The following is a 22,708-nucleotide window of genomic DNA, read 5'->3' on the forward strand; positions in this document are numbered from 1 at the left end:
AATGGGCCAGATTGCAAAGTCACCATTTCTTATGTAGAAAGTGACCTAAGTTACATTGGATGCAATAACTCACATACCCGTTAATTGGTTCTATGCAGAAACTGAATCGTCATATTTAGCTGTCAGCTTGAATCCGTGAAATCTAGGTTCCCCACGGTTCCGATGCTATTATTGTTGACCTCATTATTCGGATGCACACCATAGATTTTATGCAGAAATTTTGCTGGAATGTATTTAGTGGGTTGACACTGTGAAATTGTTTCAGGTCGGTATTGTAATGATCTAATAATAAGATGTCAGTTATTCACGGTTTCAGTTTTCTTCCTGTAATGCTGCAGATAATTCCACCTACACATCCATAGTTAGTAGGTAGAATATAGTTATCTATTATTGAAAAATAAAAGATAGAATATAGTTATGTGCTTTATTTTTGTAATCTTCTGATGGGTATAGCAAGGAGATAAAATGAGATGTGAGCTCTCCTGGTTCCAATTTTCGTGTTGTAATTTTATTGTTCACTTCATAACTCACATGTACACAGGGTTTATGGAGAAAATTTTATAGAGTATAGATATTACCTTTATTCTATGAATCATTTTCGGGGTACTGCAGGGAGAGAAAAAATGATTTGAGTTCAACGTGGTTTCAAGTTTTGTGTTGTAATTTTATGATCAAAGTGATAACTCACATACACATTCATATGTTTAATGTAGAAAAATTTATAGGATACATTTATTGGGTTGACCAGAGGTGGTTATGGCAAGGATCTGATAATGAGTTGGATCTTCTACACAGTTTCAGTTTGTATTTTAAATCTATGGTTGATGTCATAACTCACATACACATCCAAATGTTATATACACAAAAAACAATTTGTAGAGTGTGATTATTGCGTGCTCCGTGTAAAATATTGCGGTGGGTATTGCAAGGAGATAATAATGAGATTGGAGTTCTGGATGGGTTCAGACCTCTTGTTGAAAATATAAGAATTACTCTCAAGAGGCAAACCATGGATTTTATTCTACTTCCATTATAATCACAACTAATGGTCCTCCGTGTTTTCTGGAAGAACCTATGGATTTTATAGTATCATAATTGGAAACTAAATGAACAATCATCTGGCCATGGAAATTATAGGAAAGTCGTGGATACTGTTAATTAATTGGCATATGGATTGAAAACATTAAATAGCTTATGATTACTGGGCTAATTTTGGAAAATTGTTACATACCTTTTAGGGTTACTAGCAAAGAAAAATGAAGTAAGTATATAGTTGTGGGATAATATAGGAAAATTTAAATCCTTTTTTAAAGAATAAATCAAGTTTTAGGGTACCCGTTCACTAGGAGGCATTAAAACACAAGGTCATGATTTATATACAAGAGAAAAACTGTATTTTTCCATCAATTCCTTATCAAACACAGTTAACAACCAAAGTATTAGAAGTATACATAGTCATTTTAGTATTACAACAGAACACTAAATATACAGGGTTAATGGTTCTTGAAAGTTTAGGTAAAAATCAAATTTCCTGTCAGCTTTTTATTGGGAGGCTTAACTTTAAAGGTGACTCCCAGAGGCTGTTTGGATATTTTCTATGAGTTTCTTTATTAACACAAAATTGGCCTTGTGATCTGAAAATATGAACAGTGCGTATGGTACGACATGGGAGAATAAATGAACAACATGATGTCGGATGGCGTCAATGATGTTGTCCGATGGGTAAATCCCTAAGGGTGTGAAACTACGTGATGCAATGAATCCTAGGGCGGCGTGCGCACAGGCCCGAGCTCTGAGGTGGGGACCGATGACGGTGAGAGTGACCTTCTGTCCCTCGTCAGAGCGATGATGACGACTAGGGCGTTGAACGGAATAATTCTGTTGCCGCTCACACGTATCGGACAGGATTTACCCGTACCTAAGAGTTCACTTGTGACGTAATTTTATCGATAAAATCTCTCACCTAAACTAACCAAAGCGCAGTGGAGTGCAGCGAAAAATATACTGAAAAAGACGTAGTATAACAGACGAACGAGGCGAGCGGTGTACCTGCGTCGGTGGCGGCGTTAAATCGTCGGTGTCTTCCCTTGTGCAAGGGCGGCGCGAGCAGGTGCGGTGGAGGTGGGATGGAGGCGATCACGGTGTTGCTCAACAAGCAGCTGGGCTGCCTCGTTGGAGCGGTGACGTTGAGGATAGGGGAGGACGAGGAAGGGAGGTATCGCGAACAACAGAGAAAGCTCGGGTGGCAAGACACGGGGCAAGCCACGCTGAATCTGGTGACTTCTTCTAAATTCAATCCAATCCACACGTAACTAGGTTTAATTATTAGAATTTAGGTTTAATTTCTCATACTTGAACTCTCCTTGAGAATAATTGCTCTTCTGAATTTGTAATTCTCAATTTCTGCTTCAATTTAGATCCGATTGGTGAGATTTTGTATTTATTATAAAGATATTGATGTTTTCTTCGTGATTTCCGCATCAGTACTCCTTTATGACCTCAATTTATCACTCAGTTCTCTAAAATTATCGCAAAAACGAGATGAATTTGATCAGATTACCCCTATTTCTCTGTGGATTTGATGTCAACTCGTCGTTGTGCTTCATTTGATTCATATGACATAGTTATTTTTATTTTAAGGCACAATTCGTGTTTAAGAAACGCCAAATTCATGCTCATCAAATGTCACTCATTCAATCCTTTGCTCTTGGAGTATAAGAACAAACAGAGACAAATTTTGAATAACCACATAACTCTACTAATTATAATTAGGAACAAAATAAAAAGGTGACTTTTTTACAAGGATGGGGGGATTTCACTGATAGATCCAAGATTATAAATGCGTATAGGAGGGAAAGATGGAAGTACCCTCAAAATTTCAGTCAGAACTCATTTTGGATCTATAGATATCATTGTTTGAATTTGGAGCAATGTGAGCCATACAATTCTGTCTCCTTCAATCTGTGTGGCGGATTCCAAGCGTGGCACACACCTCTAGGAGCAAAGAAAGTCAAAATTAAATATTTTCAAAAAATTATATTTATTTTTTTTGGCTTATTAAATTATTTTTTCATGAATTGATTGTTTGAAATTCCTACATAACACCCAAATTTCCAGAAAAATCGGAATATCATCCTGAAAATAGTAAACCCCAAAAAATCTTTAAATAATCTAAATAAATATTTTTCTGACATATAAATTACTTTATTCATGAAATTCATGTCAGAAAATTATGTTAACATACTGTAAAATACAATATTTTTAACCGCTCAAAAATGTAATAAATCATTTTAAGATGTAGTAACATGGATTTGTATTATTTCATTGATATTAGTCGCATAAAATACACGATCGTAGAGGTTGGATTTTTGGGTTGTTATATGATTCTATGTTTAATGATATGTTTTTCCTTTGGGTTTCTTTTGTCTTCTACATATTTCCTATTGTAGATAGAAGGGAATGTAGATTTGAATGTTTTTCCTTTATTTTTGTAGATAGGATTTTCTCCAACGACGCGTTTTCATAAAGAATATCTTTCATCTTCTTATGCCACTGAAGACCACCCCTTCAGCTTGAGCCCTGCCAATGGCGGCAGGGCAGCCGAGGCGCCCACTCTATGAATAATACAAATCAGTAAAACAGTTTAAAGTGTATGCAGGCGGGCTCCAGACGTGGCGCCGCAGCCCGAACCGGCTAGAACTGGTTGCCCTCGAAGGTTTGGCCAAAGGACCAGCCGCGCGGGGCGACGTCGTAGCTGACGACCGTCCTTCCGTCGCGGGTGGTGACCTTGAAGGAGAGGCTCTGGCTACCGAGGTTGGCGTTGCTTTGCCAGTTCTGGCCCCAGTTGCGAGAGGGCCTGCCAGTCGGAGGTGGGTGTCTTCAAGGCAACGGCTATGACGTCGCCAGCGCCTCCGACGTTGGTGACGAGAACGAGGTTGAAGAAGCTGTGGCCGTTGATGGTGAAGCGGATTCCGCCGGACTTCACGCAGGGGACGCGCTGGTAGGCGACGGGTACGATCCCGGCGCGGTACTGGGCGATTTTGAGGAAGGCGGGCTGGGCTAAGTCGAAGTGCTCGCGCGGGGGGTTGCACCAGCCGCCGTTGTCGCTGGGGATGGAAGGGTTGGGCGGGCAGAAATTGGTGGCCGTGACGGTGATGGTGCCAGGTGAGCACCATTTTGGGTCGCCGGCGCACTTGATCGTGTAGCAGGATCCGCAGCTCAGCCCGTTGTTGAACAGCGCCGTGCTTAGCGCCGCCGTGTTCGTCCCATAGCCCTGGCTGTATAGGTTTCCGTATCCGCATGCCCCACCTGCGCCATAGTCCAATTTCTGTTCAGTTTTCTTCCTTCGTCTCTATCTCTGGCTTTAAAACTCTCCATATCTCTCTCTCTCTTTACAATTCTCTACATCTATATCTCTCTCTCGACAACTCAACACATCTGTTTGGCTCCCCGTATTCTAGAGGATCGAGGCGGGAGGCTCTTTTCCTCCTCGTCTTTTTTCCTTCCCCAACTATCTATCTCTCTCCCTCACTCACTCACTCGTGATGTTTATTGGATACCATTCTCTCTCCATCTATCTACCCTTTTTCATCTCTCTCTAATTACCTACCTAACTGTCTCTGGTTAGAGAAGGTTAGCGAGAGAAAAACTTGACCTCTCACAGCATCTAGCAATCTCTTCCTCTCTCTCTCCCATCGGCATCTTGTTATCTATCTCTCCAAAGAGAGGAAGACGTACCCATTGTGCCGGAGGCATCGCCGCCGCCGTAGAAGGTCGCGTGAGCATTCTGCCAGCCGGCAGGCGGCGCTCGGCCGGAGAACCGCCGCGAAGAGGAGAACGCCCAGTACAAAGCCCGCCGCTGATGCCATTCCTAGACGTGTAGAGAAGGAATCTCTATTGTTTCTGCCTTCTTTCCTCCGCAAGAGAAAAAGAGAGATGTATAAATGTAGAGGTGTAGAGCTGTTGAGGAAGTCGCTGATGAGTTGTGGAGGGACTTGCTATTTTTATAAGGGGAAAGCGGGCTTTGGCGGTGGGTCCCACGAAAATATTTAAGCAATTTTCTATAATTGGGAGCACATGCGATTGTCTTGATGGGCTGGCCTGTTGCCGATGTCGACCGCCGCCGGAAACCGACGGCCCACTGCCGGGGGCGCCATGTGCCAACTGTCCGCTGATGTGGACGCCTGTGATGGAGAGATAGCACTGATCTTGTTGTAATTAAGGATTAATCGCAGTTAAGACTGGCAGATTAGTGTGGACGAGTGATTGATTTAAGGGGAATCATGGGTTTGTTGATGTGGGTGGCTTGATTATTAATAAGTTAAACGTAGATGATAAGTTATACGTAGATGATGGATGTTACTAAGTTCTACGTATATGATCATCTAGTTGGTTTCTTGACTGACTTGGTTTGCTTCTGGTTGCACACGAGAATAGTGTAGAGATCTGGTGCGCGCAAATTTATTTATAAGCTTTCGTGATTAATCTTGATCTTGATAATTTTGGTAGAATCAAGAAACGGGGCGAGGGGAAGGAATCAAGAAAACATGGGGGAGGGGAAAGAGGGGAAATTCAAGAAATGTGGGAGGATGTTTAAGAACGGTGGTGGGGTGGATCAAGAACGAAGAGAAGGGGGGGTATGGATCAGGAATGGTGGAAGGGTGGAAAAAGGTACCAAAAAATGGCTTTCTTGAACTGTAACAACCAAGAACCCTCCAAGAAAGAGGAGTTCTTGATGGATCTGGGGTGTGCTCCCTTGGCGGAGCAGATTTCCCCGGTTGATGACATGTCGGCGATGCTTCTTGAATCTCCCAAGACCCCCGGAGTAAACTCGACGAAGGCCTCTTTCGATTCTTGATGGTGGCGGCTTCTTGAAGCTCTTTCCGCGCACCGGAGTGATCTCGACGGTGCGCTTTAACACGTCTCCCTCGGAGTGATCTCGACGGGAGAGACGTGGGCTCTACCCACGGAGTGATCTCGACGTGGGGTGGGGCTAGCCAAACCCCCTACACTACTCTCTACGATAGGGGGGAGACGAATTGTGAATAAACTTTTCAACAATGAATCCAAGGTGTTCCTTGGGCATGCCATCCCCTTATATAGTGAGGATGGGTGCCAAGTGAACGTTGGAGAGGACAAACCGTCGTGAGACGTGGTTCGGCCTCTCCTTACAAATTCAAAATACAAACATAAAAAGTAAAAACGACGAGGACGGGGCCCAACAACATTGGCCCAGTCCACGAATCCGAAAATACAAACACACGTGAAAATGAGCATAAGTAAAGAGATAAAAGTTCTTACGCGGGGTACTTAAACCCCGGGTGGCGAGCGTTGGCGCGAGCTGCTCGGCGTGGCTGATGACGTCCCGTCACGTCATCCTCGAGATGGTTCTTCGTCATCGTGGTGTCGTCCTCGAGATGGTCCTCCATCAGCTTAATCCAGGTTCCGATTCGACCCTTCCCCTTAAATTACCAGTATCATTATTTTATGTAGTGCTGTCAGTCCCTATCGTATTCTGCAGCCGCTTAGTATCGTTAAAGTCGGATAGGTTAGCCACCGCTATCGAGAAATAGGATTTTCTTGTGATTGACGAACCGATCGCCGTCTTGTGGGACAAACTCCCCCGGGCCGTAGAACGCCCCTCTCGTCGTGCTCGATCGTGACGATTCGATGGGTCACACGGAGTCTACCCTGACCTGTTCCTCTACCCGAATTTACTGCATGCGTGCCCCTCCTTCGGACCGTCCCTATAGCTCGTGAGAGTTCTTAAAATCGCATTCATAAGCATCATCTAAAACACCTATCGTGCATAACTGTGACGTATTACATCATATGGTCTAGGAAAGAAAATTCAACGAGGAGAGATAGAGAGAGATCTGGATGGATAAATAGTCGTGGGAAATAGAGACCGGAGCAAGGAGAGAGAGAAAGAGAAGGAAAGATAGAAAGAGAAATAGATATACAAGTTGATAGTTAGAGAGTGAGAGAGAGAGAAACAGAGTGAGAGGGAAAGGAATATAGAGAGATAGATACGTTGGTCAAAGCGAGATAGACAAGGAAAAATCAAGGAAGGTAGAGAGAGCAAAAGATATCGGTGTGACATTGGCCAGAGAACGTGATATTGATACGGAGAGATAGAGAGATAGATAGCAACATATGCTCGATAAAATAGCTACGACTGTGAAAAGGCTGATGTAAGAGAGAGAAAATGATGGCCCGTATAGGGCTTATCCTTAGTGGGTCAGCCCACTAATGATAAGCCCATATCTGCTAGGTTAGGAGTGAGCCAAATAGGTTAGCCCTATTGGGCTTGACCTGATATGGTCAATGCTAAACTAATTTGGCTAGGTAATGCACAGGGCTCTCCTGTGCCCTGCAATCGCGCGTGCTGCCCGTGCACGGACCAGCAGGTAGAGAGGTGTTCCTGCTGTAGAAACGCTGCACGGCAGCGCACAGCAGCGCACGACAATGACGACAAGGGGGGAAAATGATTTTTTTTAAATGATAACACTGATTTTTCTAATGGGACCTTTTGGGATTTCAAATGGAAATGATAACAGATCTAGGGAGAGATAGAAATATATTTTCGAGAGGGAAATAAATGATTATAGAGAGATAAAATGACTTAAATGAAGATATAGAAAGAGAAAATGAGGAGAGAGTGTAGGAGTTTGCGATGGAATTTGAAGGTAAAAACAAATAAGATTTTTTATGAAATTTTGAGGGGATGAAATTGGGACATGAATTAAGTTATAGATAGAGGTAGGGAGATATTTTGTAGAAAGAAATAAAGGGTTTTAGAGAGATAAAAAGGTCAAAATGAGGAGATAGAGTGATAAAATGAAGGTGCGGTTAAAGGAAGTTTAAGATGGAATTTGTAGGTGCAAAAGAAGGAGAGTTTTTATGAAAATTTGAACAGATGAACTTGGGATATGGATGAAGGTCTGGAGAGAGAAAATTCCAATTCTAGAAAGAGAAAGTAGGGAAAATGAGGGTTTAGAGTGAGAAAGTGATGGTCAAAAGGAGGAATAATGATGGTCAAAATGGAAATCTAAGTTTCTAAAACCTCAGTGCAAGCATAACGAGACCTCGATGCTTCTTCTCAAGTATGGATCATTAATTGTTTCCTACATTAGGCATTTTTCAATGCAAACAAGAGTTCAGATTGAGTGAAAATTTCAATAAACTTACATCAAGCAGGTTGAGCATCCTGGATTCTGAAATATGTGTTATCCTGATGGCCAACTACTTGCTGGAGCACGTCCAGAATGAGATTAAATGAGGGAGAAAAGGAGTATTTATACATGGGAAGAATTATTAAAATGTCCCTTTAGGCATTTTCTATTATCTTTTCTTTTCATTTTTGCCTCAATTTTTCTACATGGGTTGAGAGCTTCTCCTTGTGATCTTCAGTTTCACTATTATAAGGGTTTTGAGAGCCCAATGGGCAGTTCAGGTAATGGCCCATCTTCCTCAGATTTCTCTTTTGAAGGTCCACAGCTCTGCTTGATTCTTTCCAACCCCTTTCTAGAATCACTAAGCTCCCAAAAATTCTCCAATTCCATAAGAAGTGTGTCTTTTCATTCTTGTAAATTTCTGCACATTTTTAACCATGAAATACACATAAGTAATCAAACTGCTTGAATTTAGAGAGGTCAAAGAAGTTAGTGAAAAATAACAATAATGTGCAAAAATTGGAATTTCTATCTCATGCTTAAATATTTGGTTCATTTAAATAGTAATATGATAAATTATTAATTAATAATACCAAAATCATCTAACATGTATCTAAATATCCATGCATTTATATTGTTATCAACTCATTAAAAGATGATGATGGAGCATAATAAAAAATGTTGGAGAGAACAAAAGATCAAGAGAAGATAGATGAGAATCAGATCTACACCGAATATCATTAACTGATACATAAGGGAGTTGAGATAAACTCTCCAAAAGGAAAATTTCCAACTCAAAATTTAGTTAATAATATAAATCTATTTGACATTGAACCATTTACCATGCCAGAAAACGAGGATAAAAATGAAGAATGCGTTTGTGTTGCACCTAGCGTAGTAATTTCAAAATAGTTATCAGTACATTCCAAAAAAATTATTGTGAATGAGGTTCAAGAATATGGGAATGAGCATGATGAATCTTTGGTAGAAAAACCAAGTGAAGAAGATCCATGGCCAAAACAACAATAAATTCATTTCCCATCTCCAAAAACTCTTCGTTATGAATTTATAAATAATAAGTATTTTGAAGATAAAAGTATATCTGATATGCATTCAGTTTTGTAGAAGAACATGGTAACATTATTTGGGATATTCATTTGTGATTTCTCGAAACTAGGGGTTCCAAATCGATGATGAAAATATCACTAACTAGTTCATTTGTAAGGTCAGTATGGACGTAGTCAAAAAATTTGTCACCTTACCAGCAGTATTTTGTAAGGGTCGATCACGCAACGAGCTAGGTTGCTAATTAGGATGGATTTCAACATGATTTTTAAGTTCCAGAATTTTATAAGTCTCTTTGATAAGGTTTTTATTTGGTAAGAGGGTTAATTTTCAGAGAAACAACATGCATACTTTTTTTACTAGGTATGGAAAACTTTCCTTAAAGAGCCTAGACAGAGAATGATTTTTGAGATTGTTTTTTAGAATTTTGTATTGTCTATAGAGAGAGAATAAAAATTCCGAAGCTAATAAGATTGTCATTCACTAATCCCATTCAGAGTTGTTGAACTGGATGAGAGAGAGTGCTGTTCGAATCGTTACCAAACTGTCCAAATTGGAGAGAGATTAAAAACTCAATCGGTGAATGATTCTCGACAATTTGAGTGAAGAGGGAGATGTGCGTGCAGTCTTTGGGCGTTTTGTCACTGATTGCACGAGCATAAGTGCCCAGTTGTGCACTGGGCTTTGGCGCTCCGCCACTGGTTGCGACGGCAAAGGTGCTCTCACGTGTAATGGACCAAAACAACAATATCTGGAGTTCAAGAAGTCGTTTTGATACATTTGAGTAGGGGTTGGAAATTTTCGGATGTTGGCTTTCTGTCTTAGTGATAGCCAATAAGCGTGGGAAAATATTGGGAGGAGGTTGAACGAGAAGAAGAGAGGAATCTTTTTTGTCACACCCAAGGTGCCCAAGGTGATCTCTTCAGCGCCCTACCAACTAGCTTCAAGATCTTGGATGCTCCCAAAAAACTCCTTGAACCTTCAGGATGAAGGAACAAGCTCAACAAATGGATAAAGTGGAACAAAACAATACTCAATTCTTGGATTCCCTCAAGGAGGTTGAGGGGGACCCTTTTATAGGGTTACATGTTTTTTTTTCAGTCATTCTTGGTGGTTGGATCATGGATGAATGTCTAGGGTTGATTTCTTGAGGACTCAATCCGGGTGATCAGACCCCAACCAATCATATTCTTTTTCTCCAGGTTCAATTTGGGGGGGAAAGAACAAGTTGGTTAGAGTTAATTACAAATCATCCCTAGCCCTTTGATTTGAGCTAGAATGGATGGGTTCCACCTCATGAATCCTAGATTGGATGTAGACCCTAGGCTCTCATCCAAACAATAACTGCCAGCTGGAGTCCTCCTCAGGTGTCTTGAAAGTCCTCACAGCCTTCATAGACCTAGAAGGTTTTCTTCAAGCTCCTTCACATAAAGACTATTAGTTGAGTCAACTCCATTGATTAGCATGCATTTTATTCTTCATAGCTTATTCTGATCTGAAAATTTTCCCCTGTCCTCAAGACTCATGTCTTGTCCTCCATATAAAATTTTGTAATTTTATGACCACAGAAAGTCAACCGTTGACCTTAAAAGTCTAAATACTAGGAAAATTGTTAGATACATGTCCCACTTGACTCATTGAGAATATTGGGGTTCAGAAATATTCCTGGATGCCTCTAAAAATAAATCCCAAACTATGTAACTGGTCAAATAAACGTCAGAGCATTGATGTAAACCTCAAGCAGAGTAAAAAAATTATCTTTTTGATCATTGGAAAGTGTTTAAGCCCTGGACTGATTATTATGTAAAATGAGACTTTTTTTTGCAGTGTTTTGATGGAGGACCATCAATAAGTTCCTATTCAATCCTGCCATCAACCGCGACGTGGCATCCGAGCCGACACAAAGAGCCCCATGTTCAAGTGCAAGGCTTGACAATCGAACGGGTAAATTATACAGTTTATTCTACACATTTCTTTGTGTGTATGGACTTTTAAAAGGGGCTACCTGTTTAGGCCTTGTTTTTTTTCTGATTTAATTTTTTTATCATGCCCATTAGGGGAAGGTCTCTCACTTAGACCATTCCCTTAATGACCCATTAAGGCATCCACCTATATAAAAGAGGGTATGCCATAATGAAGAAGACAGATTGTCATTTTGGAAAAAGTCAAATTCGAAATTAGTGTGTTTTCCTGTTTTGCCTTGTTATATTGAGTGGGTCCCCGACAGATCTAAGTGAGAGAAGCAGTTACCAGTGACTATTCAGGCGAGAAGAAGGGGCGATGCCTGAATTTCCACCGGAATTGCTTCTGAAGATCAGGAATCAACTGATTTTCACTCAATCCTGGAGTAGGGATCCATCACCCATTGTTGTTCCTTGTTTGCTATGGATCTATAGGGTGGAACCGACCTGTTTTGCTTCTCGACCTGTTGATGGGGACGGTTACCGTCAAAATTCAGCAGTGGAGAAGGGGATGTTTTTGCAAATTTTCACCGGATCGATTTGTGGATTTCATTGTTGTGGACACATCTTGAGGGAAATGAGACCATTAGTCGAGTTGACCTTGGTCGACAAAGTAGTGATTTTAGATTATTTTTGCTTGGAAGATTACTGACAAACGTTGATCATGAATAGTCGACCTGAATTTAATCTGACATTTGTTTATTCCACATCGATGCCGCTCTAAATCATAGATGTCTTCCTTTTTCCAATGAAAATCAACGCTCCGATCATTAGTTAATCTTTTTGTATATGGTCATAGAACACGACGAGATTCTACTAGAGCTCCGAGCATTTATACGTCATCCACAATGCTGTCAAAATGGACAAAGACTATTCTTGCAGACGACTAGAAGCTACCAATCAGAAGTTTCACCCCCTCTTGCCCATTCTATCATGATCTGTTAATGTCGCCAACCTCATTCGAACCATTGATTCTTGCTTCAAGAAAATTTGTGACGGCTAGTTTGGAACCGGTCAACCCTCACCATCAGCATCGATTTGTGCAAAATCACGTGCACCTCCCGTCATCTCCCGTCGGGCCCTTGGGACATCCACCATGATGCATGGTCGCATCCGCGATGACGATTGACGGTGACCACACGACTGATGGTGTAGCAGCCGACAACAATGCGACGGTGATGAATACGCATGCACAATGTCGAGAGGCTGACACAATTCACCAGCAATGTTGGTGATCACTAGTGGATAATGATTCCCTAGATAAAAGAAGATCCCCCATTTTGAAAACGTCGCCGTTTGTACCAAGGAAGTTTGTAGGCACCAAGGGGGCCTAAAAATCCGGGTGCAAGATCACGCCGTTGTGCACAACCCAACGGCGGCTCCATGCAGCTTCCTCCCTCGGAAGAACGCTTGCTCAACAGCTATCCCGTCCGAAATCTCCCCTAAACACATCAAAAATCTACAATGTAACTCGCCATTGTACAAATATTCTTCAAATCATGGTACCTGTGGTGATGGGTTTGAAGTAATCGGAGACGGGGCACGGCCCGTCATGCTTGATAACGCAGGGGAGAAGGTGGACTTGCCCGCTGAGCTCTATAAGAGAAGAGGCGATGGGTTTTGCTGGGCTGAAGCAAAGCTTTCCTATAATACCGCCGCTTCCTCCAGCCAGAGCTATGTTCGCTTCAGAGTCCATGGCAGTTGGAGGAAGAAGCTGGAGGAATTGTTACCCAATGGGCTTTTATGGGAGAGTTTATTGTCTTTGATGGTGGAGAGTTTACCGTCTTTGATGGGTGTGTCCTCGTCTCCTACAAGGGTATCTAGGGAATGGCACTGCCGGGACGTGATGGGACGGATGACGTGTGGTGATGGACGGGGACATGACGATAAGTTTGTCACTTCTCCGGTCCCGTCACACGTCCTAGGATTTTGAAAAAACCCGTCACATGTTCGTCACTAGGGAACGGCACATCCGGGACGTGACACCCCCGACGTGACGGAACAGATGATGGTCGGTGACGGACGGTGATGTCACCGTCCCATCACACGTCCGAGGATTTCTGAGAAATCCGTCACGTTCGCGTCACCGTCATGGTTTGCGGCATCCCCCTCACATCCCTGTCACCGGACGGCATCACCGTCACGTGTGACGGGAAAAACAACCTTGCGGAGGAGAGAGAATTAGAGCGGCATATCTCCAATTATCTTTGGATGGCATCCTTTTGCGCGCGTGAACTAATGCAGGGACTTTTCTGCAAAATGCCAACAGATCAAGTTAGCGGCACCACGTGGCGAAATCTCAGCTGTAGAAAATCCTAAATCTAACAATTTTTGAGCTTTTTGATCATTTTTTTAAATCCGTCACGGCCACCCGTCACATCACTCGTCCGAGGCCCCCCGTCACCGTCGCGTCACCATCATGCCCAGTTCATCATCCGTTAACGTCACCGTCACAGGCCCCTAATTTTGTCACCGTCACGTCATCCGTCATGTTGTCTTTACCGTAGTGTGTGACATGATGGATGACGGCTGCCGTTCCTTAAGCATCACACGTCATCGCATTCATTGGCTCGTCACCGTCACACATGACGAAAATATATGTATAGTCATAAAGACTTGAGCTTGAGAGAGAGAGGGTGAGCAGGAACGATCGTTTTGGGGAGGTTTGAAGGCGAAGTTGCAGAGCTGGAGTTGGGGAAGATCTAAAATATAAAAATCAAGACTTAAAGAAATTGGTTTTTGAAGAACGTTATTATCCGAGCTAAATAGTTGATTTGGCAACGATCTCTTTTCTGATTTTTTATATTTGATGGATTATGGCCTATTTTTTATTTAATATAACAAAATTTTAGCTCCTGGAGAGGATCTCTGATGGCGAGGATGCCAACACTTCAGCGTCAAACACGTCACCGCGGTCAACGGAAGTCAACCCACCACGGTCAATGGGAGTCAACAGAGGAGTCAACACTCCGCAACCGTCGACCACCACGTCTCCACCCGTGCACGTCCCCACGCGCGTCATGACACGACGCCAAAGGCAGATCCACAACTGCCCTTTGGCGTGACACAGTGCACGTCTTTATTTTCTCGTCATCTTCTCTTTCCTCCAAGACCTATATAAAGGCCATTGTTTTCAAGAAACTCTTAGGCAACCATAATTCAAGAATCGAGTTTTTTTTTAACTCTTCTTGGAGGATTGCCCAGCCTCCCCTCTCTTCCACCTTCAAACCCTAGCCGCCGTCGCCGCCGCCGCTGCCGTCACCGCCGCGACCTTGCGACGTCAGCCTCCCCTCTTCTCTCTCTTTCTCTCACCCTCTCCCTCTCTCGCCCAAGGCTGCACGAGTAGCCCCGCCAAGGAGCCACTCAAGCCGCCCGCGCACTGCCCGCGCACCGCCCGCGCACCGCCCGCGCACCGCCTGCGCAGGCCCGCACGGCACCTGCGCACACCGCGCGCCGCCCACGCACCCGAGCACCGCCGCTCGCCCTCGTGCGCCGTCCGCGCGCGTCGCCCGTCGCCCCGCGCGCTGCCCACGCGCCGCCCGCTCGCCCTCGTGCGCCGCCCGCGCGCCGTCTGCACGCCCTCGCACGCCGCCCGTGCGCCGTCCGTGCGCCTCCCATCCGCCATCCGCGCTTCGAGCCATCCGGGCGCCGTCCACGCTCCGTGCGCTCCACGCACCCTTCGCGCGCTTCGCGCGCACGGGTGTTCGCCCACGCTTGACGCTTCGCCCACGACAACCACACTCAGCCAGGGCCGTTCAACGCCCGGAATGTCCAGCCTCATCCTCGTCCAGTGGGCCGTTCAGCGCCCGGATTCGCCCAGCTTCGTCACGATCAGAATTGCCCGCTACCTCTTCACGCACTACGGTGCCGAGGTACGCCTGAACTCTTTGGTGTCGAAGTGTTCTCCGTCCAGTGTTTTCTCGAGAAGTTTCCACCGCCGTCGGAATCTGAATTGGTTTGGATTCTCTGCTTCTTCTACCTCCCTCTCGAGTGTTTCCTCGCGACGCGAATCCGACTTATTGATTTCGGTGCTTAGGCATCGTCGCAGTGGGGGAAGACAATACTCCCGCTGTCGATAAGGGTCGGAGCTGCACCACCAGATTTTTCATCGGTTTTAAAGTCCAAATCCGACCGTGAATTTCTGTGGATTATTTTATCCCTCACACCCATCCTACCCTTAGTCTTGTCGTCCCGCCCTTCCTCGCCTACCCGTAGTCGTCCTACGTCAATCTCCCCATCCGCTGAGAATCTGATTAGGGACGGCTTCGACATGTTACATTGGTTCAAGACCAGACTGATTTTAAATTCCATCCTTTTTCAATAAAAAAGCATTTATGATTATCAAATGAAACTTTTGTTTTTTTATCATCTTTATTATTGACAATCTTTGACTCCCTAAAATACATCCACAGTAAGCACCTGAAGTGAGATAAACTTTCTCCAATTTTCTCTGATTTGGATAATATCTGATGGGGACTAGTGGTCAATCTTTTGTGGATGTTGTTTGATAAGGTTTAGAACTTACTGACACCAGGGGAGATGGATGTCCCAATATTTAAAGGTTTGTAATAGGGATGACAAACCAGTCATCATGATCTTCTGTTTTTGGTATGAGACTAATGACGAGATAATGATGGGACTATAATGAATTCATCATAGAATGATTCAGATGTATGAAAAATTATAAGGTTTAGAACTTACTGGCACCAAGGGAGATAGATGTCCTAATATTCAAAGGTTTGTTTAGGGATGACAAAGCAGTCATCATGATCATCCTTTTTGGTATGAGACTAATGACGAGACAATGATGGGACAGTAATGAATTCATCATAGAATGATTCAGATGTCTGAAAAATTATAAGGTTTAGAACTTACTGACACTAGGGAAGATATATTCAAAGGATTGTTTAGGGATGACAAAGCAGTCATCATGATCATCCTTTTTGGTATGAGACTAATGACGAGACAATGATGGGACAGTAATGAATTCATCATAGAAGGATTCAGATGTATGAAAAATTATAAGGTTTAGAACTTACTGATACCAGGGAAGATATATTCAAAGGATTGTTTAGGGATGACAAAGCAGTCATCATGATCATCCTTTTTGGTATGAGACTAATGACGAGACAATGATGGGACAATAATGAATTCATCATAGAAGGGTTCAGATGTATGACAAATCATGATCATAATCATCATCATCATCATTGTCATTGCTATCATGATACATTATTTAGACAAACGTACCAAAGAAGAGTGAAGCTACATAGGAGCATGCATGTGTGAACCTCTTTAAAGGGTCAATATCATGGGAAATGGATCATAGAACCAGTTCAAGAAAATCGATCAAGTTGAATCTTGTATCACATCGTCATCATCATTTTCATCCATTCATCATCATCCTGGATGCAGATCCAGAGGTTCAAGACATAAATTAAAATTTCTAGCATATCCTTGCACAATTATTAGGCTTTTATATATTTTCCTATGGTTATGCTGAAGGGAAGTTGAAATCAATTGAGTTGCCTACCAAAAAAGAAAGAGAATTGTATTATTTCCCTTATATTTCAGTTTCTTCTTAGCACCTGGCTATTGCTGCTACTGGAGGGTATAATCTAAAACTAAATGTACAATTTGGGAGGCAATAAAATTTTGCTACCCTATATTTTGCATGAAGGAAAATATAACTGTTTGTTTCACAGTCTTCTTGTTTTTTGAACACATGTTTGTTTTTCTTAGTGGAATAACTGGCATTTTGAGTATCCTTGTAAAGTCTCAAAACCTAAATATTTAGGAACATTGCCTTTTGTAATAGTTAAACCTTACATCTTTCATTCTAAAATTAAATCAAGTTAAATTTGATTGGTGACTACATCAGAGATGATCTAGTCTGGTTATTGATGAGTTGGAAAGAATGTAGTGTCACAATTGTTAAGGTTAGCTGGTGCATTGATATATCATGCATCGATCCGCTTGGTACGTCACAGACATCATCTCTGATGATGATGGTGATGTTGTGCTGACGTGGAGCACATCAGAGCCATGCGATTTCTTGATCATGAGATAATCCAACAATGATAGAAGAACATAATAGTCAACAAAATATGGGGATGCAACCACTACTAGATCACATTGTCCAGCTATCACATCCTTTGGGATGGATGCATCTCCGCTGACCAATTTATAAAAATACCATAAATTCAATATTTGATGTATGAGCATTTGGCAAGGATGATCTATTGTATTTAATGCACTAACCAAATGTTATAGTAATTGTGACATCCAAGAACTAATCAACAACTAATCTTGATGGCAGAGGTTGAATCAACTACTAATCTTGATTCAATCTGAGCCGTTCTTTTCCCTGACTCTAGTGCCTTTGTTTTATGTGATAATAAGGCATCATCATATAATTTGGCATATGGGATGGTCGGGATGACATCCGACCTGTTCACTGTGAATGATGTGGCATAAGGGATGGTCAGGATGACACCCACAAAAAAATGTAGTATGAGGTAATTTAGTAGGCCTTTTTGAGGATTGTTTCCTGGCCATTCATCTAGATCTATGTGGTACCAAAAAGGCTCGGATGTTTTCTAACTTTCAGTATTTTCCTGGCAGTTCAATTGGTTCCATATGTAGTTCCGGATAGTCTCGGACGTGGACATCCGGATATTTCAACTTCGTCCAAGCAGTCCCGTCCAGGGATTTGTCCATTAAAGAAAAACGTCGTCCGCATCCCGACCTTGCTAGTTTCGTCCCACCCGAAGAAAAACCATCCTGTCCCTCGTTCTAGACGAAAAAATAATATTTTAGAAAATTAATATACTTTTTGAAGTTTTTTAGGGAAATATGGAGGAGAGAGGTAGCAGAGGTACATATGTTCAATTACTTTTGGATGGCATCAGTTTGAGCGCGAAAAAAAGCAGGGACTTTGATGAAAAATTTCAAGGAATTGATTAAGCGATGCCACGTGGTAAGATCTCAACCGTCGGAAGCGAATCTGACATATTTTCGTCCATCCCTTACCGTCCATCCTTCGAGACCTCCGGACGGGACGGTTTTTTCGTCTGATGATAGGAAAACCATCCTGTCCGTTCGTCCCAGGATGAGTTTCCGTTCCGGTTTTCGTCCAATCTCGCGGGCGGGATGTTTTTTTCATCTGGGGACGAAAAAACCATCCCGTCCGCGTCCCTGCACTATAATGTCCACTGTCATGGGTGTGTCACCATGACGAATGACGCAACGGATGACGTTTGCCAAGTATTTTGCCAGAAATAAGCCATGTGAAGCCTGGAAATAGCTCAGATAATTTCCAAGTATTTTGTCAGAAATAAGCCATTGAGATATTTAATTACTTATTATGTTTAATATAAGCCATGTTCGAAGAACTCGTCGGGGACTGGTCCTTCCTCAATTCCACCCCCGGCGCGAAGATATCCCACCGGATCACCGCCATCGACGCCATTATCGCTGCCGGCGAAGATATCATGATTCTAGGGCTCTTGCGTGCTTCCTCGCCTAGGGTTTATCGATCGGATTGCTAAGGTTTTCTTATCGCCTCCCACGATTTTCTGTTATTGCTGGCGGGGATCAAGGAGAATCATGATTCTGTGAGGTGCTGGCATGGCGTTGATGCCGTTTCGGAGAGGTTTTCCCCGTTTGATTCGGCTTTCGTCTGCTATTTTCCTGCCATGGGGGTTTCCATTGTGGAGTTGCTCCGGTCTTTGGCTCGCCGCTGTTCTCCAGGTGCGAGAGTGGTGATCGGGAAGAACATCCTGGCGTAGTGACATCCGATTGGGGCCGAGCAAATCAGATTTTGAGCAAGCCACCAAGGAAAAAAACTTTAGAATCGTCGTCGAACTCGTCGATGAATCTTCCGTTCTACAACTTTCTTGATCGGTAAGGTTCTTCCCGTTCACACTTGAATTTCGTAAATTTACAGATCTAATGTGCAAAAGAGTCGTACCGAAATTTTTGAAAAATCTTAGCAGAAAATATAGAAAAAAAAGTTTAATATAACAACAAGATATGGTCATTTCACATGCTTAGTTACATAATAAAATAAAACGATTGATGGCAAAATATTAATTCAATTTCTAGAATTGTGGGGTTGAAGGTGACATACATCATTAGGATATCATTATAAAGTTCACTAGACCACAAGTTTTTTAGTATTTACTCCTTGTTGATTCATTTGCATACATCCCTTGATATTTACTCCTTGTTTACCAAATTTATGTTGTTGGTGTTTTTGAGTTTAATCAGTAAATTTATAATTTCTTGTTCTCACGTAAATGAATCTGGTTATTGACGAATCCAAGGTTGTCTTTAGCGTTTGCCATTTCTTACAAAAATTTGGTAAAACCGAACTGAACTGATACTGTCTGTTCACTAGACCACAAGTTTCTTAGTATGTACTCCTTGTTGATTCATTTGCATACATCGCTTGATAATTAATTTAAGATACTATCTGTCCTTTGCAGCTCTATAGGGCCCTCAGCTCTATAGTGCAGGAAGAGAGAAGGAAGCTCTTCAAGGACAAAACCCAACAAGCCCTGATGAAAAGGGCTCCTGCCCACTTCTCATCTGCCTACTCCCCATCTCCAAAACCCATCTCCTCTCTTCTCCTCTCCCAAAACTGCCTTAACTACTTGCAGAATCTCCACCATGCCAAGCCCTTCTCCTCCTCTTCTTCCCACGGCAGACGGCCCAAGAAGAAGATCTACCACCGAGAACCAGACCTGGACAAGGTCATGGACTTGCAGAAGAAGCCTTCCCTCATCCTCCATCTAAGAGAGCTCATCCTTAGCCGCCACGGCCGCCCTCTCCTCCTCCGAGACTTGGAGAAAGAAGTGGGATTTGTGAAGAAATGGGCATTCATGGAGCTCATCCAGAGACAACCCGCCATCTTCAAAGTCTCAGGCGGCGCCTCCCCCGTCTCTGTTCATCTAACAGAGGCCGCAGAGACCATCTCCAGAGGAGAACCCGCCGCTAGATCCGCAATGGAACCTCTCCTGGTGAGAAATCTCTCCAAATTACTGATGATGTCGTTGGATTGCTGCCTACCCATGTCAAAAATTGAACTCCTGAGAGAAGATCTCGGCTTGCCGGCGGATTACAGCAATTCCCTTCTTCCCCGGTACCCGTCTTCCTTCTCCAGGAGGGCGATCGACGGGCAGGATTGCCTCTGCCTGGAGAGCTGGGATTCTTCTGCTGCCATTACTGCCAGAGAGGAGAGGTTAAGCAAGACTGGCCCTTTCTCTTTCCAATTGAGTTATCCTGCCGGGTTCAGGCCCAATAGAAGGTACTTGGAGGAGGTGGCCAAGTGGCAGAAGATGGAGTTTCCTACGCCTTATTTGAGTGCCAGAAGCTTTTCTCCCGCTACTCCGGCTGCCCGGAAGAGGGCCGTGGCTGTGCTTCATGAAGTGCTAAGCTTGACCATGGAGAAGAGGCTGAGCTCTGACAAGTTGGATGCTTTTCATGATGAGTATCAGCTGCCTTGTAAGCTGCTGCTCTGCCTGGTGAAGAACCATGGCACGTTCTACATCACTAACAAGGGGGGCAGAAGCACTGTTTTTCTCAAGGAGGGTTATGTTGGGCGCCATTTGAGGGATGAGTGCCCTCTCTTGAGATTCTATGATAGTGATACGATCCCAGTAAGAGTATATGAAAGAAGAAAGAGAGGAGGCCAGAAAGGCAGCGGGCCAGCTGGCGCTGAGCTGGCCAAATAACCACCCTTCTTGAAAGGGTAGTTAGTTAGGAAATAAAAGAGTATAAATAAGGAGCGAAGGGGGAGAAGAAGGAGGACGGAGCATTTCGGGTTTCTTGAGCAAGGGGTCGGGAGGAGCAGAGCTGCATTCGGCGAGCTGCCTCTACGGTGATCTTGAGAAGAAGATTCGAAGGCGACGTGGACTTGTACCAGAGTACGAGGAGCGGAATCAAGATCCTTCTGTAAGTCTTAAATTCCAGCAGTTGCTTTTACCATTTGGGACTGCATCGTATCAGATAGGTTTCTTGCTCTGAGTGGCAGATCTCCCTGCTGCTCAGAGACCCTTAAATGGGAAACTCCAGAGCCCATTATGTGACTAATCTCTCTCTCTTTCTCTCACTGTTCTTTAATTTTTTTCTTTTTTTTTTTGGAGTTTTGAATTGTGATCACATGCCCATGCTGTGGTCAACAATGAGGATATCCCAGGCAGTCACCCATCCTGGTACTGCTCTCACTTAAGCACACTTAACTTCAGAGTTCTAATGGGATCCTGTACACTAGTTTGCTGATACTAGTGTTCTCTAATTTATCCTGTCTCTTGCTATACACATCATGTTGTTAGAGCTCTTAACCCACATGAGGCCTTTTAAATGATGCAGGGTGATTAAGCCAGATGGGGGATGGAATGACTTATGATAACCTAGGTTTGGTTAAATTAAGCCACAAAATCTAGAGCATATAATGGTGGTGTGACCCATTTCCTCATCTGATCGCGGGAGTATTGTCTTACAACAACTGCAATAGATGAAAAATCCAATTTCAAAATCCAGAATGATTGAAGATGTGATTTCTTTAAGATTATTCCTCATTAATTACCCAGAGCCCAGAGCCCCTTTTAAAATATGTGAATGTATTCCTCATTAATTACACCAAATTCAACAATAGCAGAAAATTACACAGGAAAAGAATAGAAATAGTAATGCCAATCGTAGAGTGTAGAGTGAACATTTGGTGCTAGCGTGTATGGTATGCTCTGTGGGAAATCGGCACTGCAAGAAGTGGACGTGATAAAGATAAAAAATTAGGGCGTAAAATTTATGTTGTTGGTGTTTTTGAGTTTAATTAATTAATTTATAAAATCATGTACTCACGTAAACGAATCTGGATATTGACGAATTGTCTTTAGGGTTTGCCATTTCTTGCTGATATTTGGTAAAACTGAACCGAATCAGTCCCGTCGGTTCGGGAATATCGGGTGAACCAAAATTTCAGAACCGGGTTTGGTTTCAGAAGAAAACCGAACTGATCACCGGACCAAATATTATATTAAAAAATATTTTTAAATGAGTTGAGAGTAAGTTTTGAACCCAGGTTGGTAACGTGTACAGGCAAATATAGCACCATCTGCCCTAGCCAGCTTTACACTTTATGATGTAAATTAATATAACTATATAATATAATCTGCAAGCAGATAATACATATATGAAAAATTCAGGAATAAGAAATTAAGATAGATACACAAATAACATTTACAAAAAAAATACATAAATATGAAAATAAAATAACTATTCAAATAAAATATACACAAAATATATACACATGAAAACAACATATACAAAAACACATAAATACGCAAATCAGATAAAGGCATGAATAACATAAATTAAAAATACATAAATATGAAAATGACATAAATACACAAATAACATATATGAAATTAACACATAAAAAAATAAATAATATGAAAATAACATATACAAAAGTAAATAATATGAAAATAAAATATACAAAAA

General features: G+C 42.6%; 4 protein-coding genes across 5 annotated transcripts; 2 read left to right on the top strand and 2 right to left on the bottom strand.

The window, feature by feature from the left end:
• Positions 1-3,610: 3,610 nt before the first annotated feature.
• Positions 3,611-4,792, bottom strand: LOC144707006 (expansin-A8-like). Its single transcript, XM_078580120.1, is given in 3 exon segments — positions 3,611-3,853; positions 3,855-4,308; positions 4,738-4,792. Coding segments are annotated over 3 exon segments (618 nt in total). The 5' UTR covers positions 4,742-4,792; the 3' UTR covers positions 3,611-3,693.
• A 7,416-nt stretch (positions 4,793-12,208) lies between these two features.
• On the bottom strand, positions 12,209-12,911 carry LOC144707036 (uncharacterized). The gene is made up of 2 exons (XM_078580152.1): positions 12,707-12,911; positions 12,209-12,642 (listed from the first exon to the last, which is right to left on the bottom strand). The coding sequence occupies exons 1-2, from the start codon at positions 12,894-12,896 to the stop codon at positions 12,551-12,553; spliced, it is 282 nt and encodes a 93-aa protein (XP_078436278.1). The 5' UTR covers positions 12,897-12,911; the 3' UTR covers positions 12,209-12,550.
• Positions 12,912-18,582: 5,671 nt separating this feature from the next.
• LOC144706604 (uncharacterized) lies at positions 18,583-18,990 on the top strand. Its single transcript, XM_078579599.1, has 2 exons — positions 18,583-18,729; positions 18,802-18,990. Exons 1-2 carry the CDS (start codon positions 18,583-18,585, stop codon positions 18,988-18,990), a joined length of 336 nt encoding a protein of 111 aa, XP_078435725.1.
• LOC144706737 (protein WHAT'S THIS FACTOR 1 homolog, chloroplastic-like) lies at positions 18,584-21,729 on the top strand. 2 transcript variants are annotated; one of them, XR_013582314.1, is made up of 3 exons: positions 18,584-19,105; positions 19,690-21,157; positions 21,575-21,729. XR_013582314.1 is itself a non-coding variant. In XM_078579746.1 (2 exons), the coding sequence occupies exon 2, from the start codon at positions 19,765-19,767 to the stop codon at positions 20,935-20,937; it is 1,173 nt and encodes a 390-aa protein (XP_078435872.1). In that variant the 5' UTR covers positions 18,584-19,105; positions 19,690-19,764; the 3' UTR covers positions 20,938-21,500. The 2 variants fall into 2 exon arrangements, 1 of the variants encoding a protein (XP_078435872.1); XM_078579746.1 differs by lacking the exon at positions 21,575-21,729 and having other exon boundaries at positions 19,690-21,500.
• The last annotated feature ends 979 nt before the right edge of the window (positions 21,730-22,708 follow it).

This window comes from Wolffia australiana, chromosome 8 (genome assembly GCF_029677425.1).
Source record: "Wolffia australiana isolate 7733 chromosome 8, ASM2967742v1".
NCBI lineage: Eukaryota > Viridiplantae > Streptophyta > Magnoliopsida > Alismatales > Araceae > Wolffia > Wolffia australiana.